Here is an 8,190-nt window from a genome sequence, read left to right as displayed (position 1 = left end):
ACATCACTGAGTGGAGTAAGCTGGAATACCTACATTGAGTGGTTGCCTTGGTGTCATCACTCTCCCAGTCACTGTAGTTGTCCTCAGATTGGTTATATGATCAATTGTAATCAAGGATATTATGAATTATTGAGATCACCAAAACCAGTGGTGCATGAGCAGCAGCTGTTGGGTAATTTTATACTTAAGTGGATTTTGGATCTTGGCACAATTCAGTCACGACTCGTTTACGACAAAGCATTAGGAGATTGGATGCTAGTATGTATTAGTTTGTTTACATTGTATAATTTTGTCATTTTTCTTATTTTTCAAAATGGGAGAGCATTACTTTCCACTTAGATAAGGACAAAACCAATGAGGTAGGATTTAACAATCAGTACCAATTAAGTACATGAAATAAGATTTAATAAAACATCTGGTGCAACATACTTCCAGAAACATGTAAACAACTTGTCAAGTCCCTATCATGTAGAACTGTCTACGCATTGTGTTCCAAACGTGGACAATCATGCTATTAAGCAGGTTGTTATATTTGTTGTTACATTTACTAATGCAGGATTAGTACTAACAGAACAAATGTATACACTATTAATAACACACAGAGCAAATCTCTTGAGAAAACATACCTGAGTAAAATAATTGTCATAATCATGTTTCTCCAGTGTTGAGTTTACTAGTCTGAGTCAAGGAACTGCCATAATATATGGGTACCCAATTGCTAACATTGTTTCTAAAATGCAGAGTTACAAGTAATACATGATGACTATTTTAGGGATAATAATCAGAAAGTCATGACATTTCCTTGGCCTTATACTGAATATTGCATGCTACTTATAATTACTGACGAAGGTAAGGATTTATCACAATTCAGAATCCTCTTGTCTCAAGATCGATAGGAAAAAATAGCAGTGTGAATGACAAACATATTTGATTCACGTTTGAGGCATATTTAGCAATACAATTTCTTGACATTTCAAGCTGCAGATACGGATTTTTATATTGTCATTTTATCTGCTACCGCTCTAAAGTACACATAATTACACATTTTTTCACAATTCTACCACATTATACTGTTATTTCACAGCCATTACCATTTATTGTCTCCCTGCTACATCCATTATTTTACAGGCCTTGAGAGCACCAACCAGGGATACCTATTTGCTTAAACTAACACCTACTTGTTTCTTTCTCAAGTGGAGTAATGCATGTGTCTTGAGCTTACTCAATTGAGTGAAACTTCTGTCACAGATTACACATTTATGAGGCTTTCTTCCAGTGTGAATTAATACATGCCTATTGAGATCACCTGTAATAGCAAAACATTTCCCACAAATCTCGCATTTGTGAGGTTTCTTTCCAGTGTGAATGAAAGCATGTGCCTTGAGACTGCTTGACGTAGTAAAAGATTTCCCACAGATGTCACATTTGTGTGCTTTCTGTCCAGTGTGAATTAATGTGTGTTTCTTGAGATCACCTGATATAGCAAAAGATTTCCCACAAATCTCACATTTGTGAGGTTTCTTTCCAGTGTGAATTAATATGTGTTTCTTGAGATTGCCTGATATAGCAAAAGATTTCCCACAAATCTCACATTTGTGAGGTTTCTTTCCAGTGTGAATGAAAGCATGTGCCTTGAGACTGCTTGACCTAGTAAAAGATTTCCCACAGATGTCACATTTGTGTGCTTTATGTCCAGTGTGAATTAATGTGTGTTTCTTGACATTACCTGATGTAGCAAAAGATTTCCCACAAATCTCACATTTGTGAGATTTCTTTCCAGTGTGAATTAATATGTGTTTCTTGAGATTGCCTGATATAGTAAAACATTTCCCACAAATCTCACATTTGTGAGGTTTCTTTCCAGTGTGAATTAAGAAGTGAGTCTTCAGATAACATGACCTAGCAAACAATTTGCTACAAATATCACATTTGTGAGGTTTCTCTCCAGTGTGCATTAATAAGTGAGTCTTCAGATGACATGACCTAGCAAACAATTTGCCACAAATATCACATTTGTGGGTTCTGTTTGCAGTAAGTAGATCAGCCTGGGGAGTGACATTAACAGCTGTAGATGAAGCTCCATAATGATTTGATTTCTCCGTATCATTTCTCATATGTGTGTAACGCCTGTCATTAGAGGACTTCTTTGATGCTTTCGAAGTTTCCTTACACGAAGACTGCTCATTGTGTTCTGTAACAGAAACTTCTCGCTCACTATCCAAGAAGATACTGCTTTGATGATGATCACTATCGCCATATTTTTCATGGTTGCTAGCAGGTAAGACGGAAGTCTCACTCATTCTCAAATGTTTTTTCAAACTAACATTACTCTGAAATACCTCACCGCACCACTTACAAACATACAAAGGTGGTTGCGTACCACCAATGTGCATAAACACATGCATTATGAGTCTGTATTTGGAAGGAAAGCTTTGTAGGCAGAAATTACAGCTATATACATGAAATTCCTTTTCCCTTGTACTACAGTCATATCGGGTAGCATCTGAGCACTCCTTGTCAATAATCACATCTTCTGTATTGGGACCCAACTCGTGTGTTGACGTCTTCATGTCTATCACCAACTTATCCTGGACTAGCCCATGGTGATAAGTTTCCTCACATAATATGCCACAGCTCCCACCAGTACTCTGAGTCAATCTGAAGAGTAAGGAGAAGAATGTTAAATAATAATATACAAACAAGAAAGAAACAATATTTGAGTGTCCATAAATCAAGTACTATAGGCCGCAATTCATAAAAGTGTATAAGAAATTAAATATTCAGTAACTGTTAGTAATTTGAAATTACAATATTCACCAGAAGGAAAGAAATGATCATGTAAACGTGGTTTAAAACGAAAATAACCAGACGAAATTCAATAATGATCAATAAGAGCCACTGCAGATTGTGTGTGTAATTATTAAAATGGTTCAAATGGCTCTAAGCACTATGGGACTTAACATCTGAGGTAATCAGTACCCTAGACTTAGAACTACCTAAACCCAAGTAACCTAAGGACATCACACACATCCATGCCTGTGGCAGGATTCGAACCTGCGACTGCAGCAACAGCAGCAGCAGCAGCAGCAGCAGCAGCAGCAAAACGCTTTCGGACTTAAGAACCTAGAAGTGCTCGAACACAGTGGCAGGCTTGGAATTTTTTGATGAGCATAAAATAATTCACATTCATGTATTACAATCTTCATACAACACAGTGCTACAAGTTAATAGTCTACACCAATTTATTTAATGTATCCAAAAATTTTAAATTTATTTAATGTATCCAAAAATTTTAATTCAAAATTCTTAAGTTCAACGTATTTAAGATTTAATTAAGATAAATAATTTTTAAATGTTTTCCTTCCATCATCTTAGCACTTAAGTGCCTTTTCTTTGTTTTGCCGACACTTTCGCCTTTGTAATGATAAATTTATTTGACCTAGTAAATAGATTTTTTTTGTTTGATTCCCAGCTAGTCAAGAACTAGCGTGAGCTCCAATATTTTTATTGCATATCTAGTATGGATGTTGATCAGGTGGACAATGACCGTTCACGAACAAGAATCAATATCACATCAATCAAGGGAAAAATTTGCATACTGATGAATGAATGTGACTGATACACTTGCAGATGGTTTCAATCTAAGACTGTTTTTGGCACTGAAACTTATATGAAGCCTTGCACAAAAAGGAAATACTATGTGAAAAGATGTAAGTGGTTGTAAATTTTCCGATACATTTGTAGTGAGCCTTTTTGAAAATTTTTTACATCTACTCAACATCTGGTCACCTGGTATTGCAGAACACAATTGACTGAAAGACCGACACGTAAATTGCCACATCATCATCCATTAGACACAGTGCAGGCTGACATATTGAGTGGCAGTGATGACAGCTGATGTATGGGCTACCCCTGTAGTATCTGGGTCCAATTTTTCCATCTGCAGTTGAACCCTTTCTCATGGGACAGAATTGTGATGCCTTTCAGGTCCCCAGTATGTGCATCATGTTGGATATGAAAGATTATGAACTACTGAAGGCGTGCATGCTCCAGTGTTTTCATCTGTTCTGACTAACTTTTCACTCTTTTCCTTTCTGTTCATATATAGTTTTGTTTGGCATGGTATCTGCCAAATTTCGAGAGTTTTTAAACCCTTAGTTGGGATCACATGGTTCTTTAATGTAACTGGTATTATGGAGTATGTCAGATTCTAGACGTTAACAACTCAATCAATAAACGTTGTCATAACTTTTTTAAACTCAATTAGTTACAACATGGACTTTCATACATATGGGAGTGAAGTAACTGAATATTATTAATGAAGAAATAAATCCAAAAAAATTTGTAGGTAAGGTATCAAATGTGCACATTCCTGTTTGCCAAAGTACTAGAAATAAAACTTACAATTAAAATTTTATGCTATGCAAATCAACTGTAAACAAACCAGAATAATTTTTTTTAGGGCGCAAAACTTCTATGGTCATTAGCGCCCAGCCCATGACTTAAGACAGTAAAAAACCGAAATTGAAAATCAGCAGCAATGGGAACAAAGTCATAAAACTGGAGAAACTAAAAGCAGAAGGAATGCTTAAAAATCCACTACAGAAAGGGGTCGGTTGTCCCCAAAAAAAGCTTCAAATGACTGATGTCATTTCACTGTCACTAATAAACTGGAGAACGCGGTCGGCTGAGCGCGTGTCATCTGCTAAAATCGACAATAGATCAGGCGATAGCTGTAGACGGGAGCGTAACGGATTAAAATAGGGGCACTGAATTAAAAGGTGTCTTACCGTCCACAGCTGAGAGCAGTGGGGACAGAGTGGGGGAGGATCGCCGCTTAAAAGATGTTGATGGCTAAAAAGACAGTGCCCTATCCGGAGTCTAGCTAAAATTACCTCCTCCCGACGACGCGTTCGGGAGGAAGAGGTCCAAGCGCAAGGAAGGGCTTTCACTTCCCGCAATTTATTACGGGGAAGTGTTGACCAATGCGCATGCCATAAATGAGCAACTTTGCGACATAAACCGCTCCGTAGATCGGTGAAGGGAAGCGACTGAATAGCTGGCCGAGGAAGAGAAACTGCAGCCTTGGCCACTATATCGGCCTCCTCATTCCCACAGATACCAGCGTGTCCCGGGAGCCAGAGGAACGCCACCGAGACGCCCCCCAGGTGGAGCAAGCGCAGACAGTCCTGAATCCGGTGGACCAGAGGGTGCACAGGGTAGAGAGCTTGGGGACTGAGGAGAGAGCTGAGAGAATCTGAGCAGATTACGTACCGTATCCGCCGATGGCGGCGGATGTAGTGGACAGCCTGGAGAACAGCGTAAAGCTCCGCAGTATAAACCGAACACTGGTCGGGAAGCCGAAAGTGATTTGGGGTGTCGCCAACAATATAGGCACTCCCTACACCTAACGATGTTTTCGAGCCGTCGGTGTAAATAAATGTGGCATCCGTCATTTGTGCACATACAGCAGCAAATGCCCGACGATAAACAGTGTCCTTGGGAAACCGACAAAGGTCACGGAGCAGGCAGATCCGGGGACGGAGCCAAGGCGGTGCTGTACCCCAAGTTGTCAAGAAGGTTTTAGGAAAGCGGAAGGAAAGAGAATGGAGCAGTTGACGGAAGCGGACTCCCGGGGGTAGTAGGGAGGAGGAGCGGCCTGCATACCCTACATCAAACGAGGCGTCGAAAAAAAGGTCATGGGCTGGGTTAGCAGGCATGGAAGACAGATGGCTAGCGTAACGACTCAGAAGGACTGCTCGCCGATTGGACAGCGGAGGTTCAGCAGTCTCAGCATAAAGGCTTTCCACAGGGCTAGTGTAAAAAGCTCCAGACACTAAACGTAATCCACGGTGGTGGATAGAGTCGAGACGCCGAAGAATAGACGGCCGAGCAGAGGAGTAGACTATGCTTCCATAATCCAATTTCGAGCGCACTAAGGCGCGATAGAGGCTGAGAAGGACCACTCGGTCCGCTCCCCAGGAGGTACCATTCAGGACACGGAGGGTGTTAAGCGATCGCAGACAGCGAGCCGAAAGATAGGAAACGTGGGAGGACCAGCACAGTTTTCTGTCAAACATAAGACCCAAGAATTTAGCGACGTCTGAAAACGGAAGGTTGACAGGACCTAGATGTAAGGAGGGCGGAAGAAACTCCTTACGTCACCAAAAATTGACACAAACGGTCTTACTGGGTGAGAAACGGAAGCCGGTTTCGATGCTCCACGAGTGGAGGCGATCGAGACATCCTTGAAGACGTCGTTCAAGAAGGCTGGTCCGTTGAGAGCTGTAGTAGATCGCAAAATCGTCCACAAAGAGGGAGCCCGAGACATCAGGAAGGAGACAATCCATAATTGGATTTATGGCAATGGCAAACAGTACAACACTCAGCACGGAGCCCTGGGGTACCCCGTTTTCTTGGGAGAAAGTACGGGAGAGAGCAGTGTTCACCCGCACCCTAAAAGTGCGCTCTGCCATAAATTCGCAAAGAAAAAGGGGCAGCCGGCCTCGAAAGCCCGAAGAGAACAGTGTGCGGAATATGCCTGTCCTCCAACAGGTATCGTATGCTCTCTCTCCAGATAAAAAAATATTGCTACCGTTTGGCGTTTCCGGAGAAAATTGTTCATGATATAAGTGGAGAGAGCAACAAGATGGTCAACTGCAGAACGATGCTTCCGGAATCCGCATTGGGCTGGTGTTAAAAGACTGCGGGATTCCAGCCACCAAGCTAAACGGTAATTCACCATACGCTATAAAACCTTACAGACACTACTCGTGAGAGAAATGGGGCGATAGCTAGAGGGGAGATGTTTGTCCTTTCCAGGTTTCGGAACGGGAACGACAATAGCTTCCCGCCATCGTCTCGGAAAGGTACTGTCGGTCCAAATTCGATTATAAAGGCGAAGGAGGTATCGCAGACTATGGGTTGATAAATGCAGCAACATTTGGACATGGATACCATCCGGTCCTGGGGCGGAGGAGCGAGAAGAAGAGAGGGCATGTTGGAGTTCCCGCATGGAGAAAACAGTATTGTAGCTTTCGTGATTTTGAGAGGAGAAAGCAAGATGTCGCACTTCCGCTGCACGTTTCTTCGGGAAAAACGCTGGCGGGTAATTTGAAGAGCTCGAAATCTCAGCAAGGTGCTGACCCAATGAGTTAGAAATTGCGACGGGGTCCACTAAGGTATCATGCACGACAGTGAGCCCAGAGACCAGGGAGAAACTAGGCGCGCCTGAGAACCGTCGAAGCCGACTCCAAACTACGGAGGAGGGTGTGAAGGTATTAAATGAGCTAATAAAGAATTTCCAGCTTACCTTCTTGCTATCGCGGGTGACGCGACGGCATCGCGCACTGAGCTGCTTATAGCGAATACAGTTGGCCAAAGTAGGATGGTGATGGAAAATGCGAAGAGCACGTCGCCGCTCACGTATTGCGTCACGGCATGCCTCGTTCCACCAAGGAACTGGGGGTCGCCGGGGCAATTCGGAGGTGCGTGGTATTGAAAGTTCCGCAGCTGTAAGAATAACGTCGGTAATATGTGTGACCTCATCGTCGACGCTGGGAAAGCGACGGTCATCGAATGTCGCTAGAGACGAAAAAATTGTCCAATCGGCTTGGGCAAACTTCCAGCGTCGCGAGCGCATATATGGCAGTTGAGGCTGCAGTCTAAGGACACATGGAAAGTGGTCACTCGAGTGTGTATCATCAAGGGCGAACCATTCGAAGCGCCGAGATAGCGGAACAGTACCGACCGCAACGTCCAAACGAGATAAATTTGTCGTGGAGGCAGACAAAAATGTGAGGACCCCAGTGTTGAGGCAAACTAGATTCGCTTGGTGGAAGACGTCTAGCAATAGAGAGCCACGTGGACAAGGATGTGGAGATCCCCAAAGCGGGTGGTGGGCATTGAAGTCCCCAACCAGCAAATAGGGGGGTGGAAGCTGACCAAGAAGATGAAAGATCAGCTCGTGCCATTGGTGTGGACGATGGAATGTATACAGTACAAAGAGAGAACGTGTATCCAGAAAGGGAAAGACGGACGGCGACAGCTTGGAAGGAACTGTTTAAGGGGATTGGGTGATAATGGAGAGTATCATGGAGAAGAATCATGAGTCCTCCATGGGCTGGAGTGCCTTCAACAGAGGGGAGGTCAAATCGGACGGACTGAAAATGAGGGAGAACAAAGCAGTCA

The 8,190-nt window shown here is 42.8% G+C and overlaps 1 protein-coding gene across 1 annotated transcript in view; it reads right to left on the bottom strand.

Annotated features, from left to right (window-relative positions):
- Positions 1 to 388: 388 nt before the first annotated feature.
- Positions 389 to 8,190, bottom strand: part of LOC126213258 (zinc finger protein 708-like) — a 122,924-nt gene continuing 115,122 nt past the window's right edge. The window contains exon 5 of the mRNA XM_049940912.1: positions 389 to 2,658. Coding sequence (XP_049796869.1) covers positions 1,155 to 2,658 — 1,504 coding nt within the window. The 3' untranslated portion in view covers positions 389 to 1,154. The remainder of the gene's footprint in view (positions 2,659 to 8,190) is intronic.

Source organism: Schistocerca nitens, chromosome 11 (assembly GCF_023898315.1).
Source record: "Schistocerca nitens isolate TAMUIC-IGC-003100 chromosome 11, iqSchNite1.1, whole genome shotgun sequence".
NCBI lineage: Eukaryota > Metazoa > Arthropoda > Insecta > Orthoptera > Acrididae > Schistocerca > Schistocerca nitens.
The sequence above is the reverse complement of the archived record's forward strand: the minus strand, read 5'-3'. Positions and strand labels throughout refer to the sequence as shown.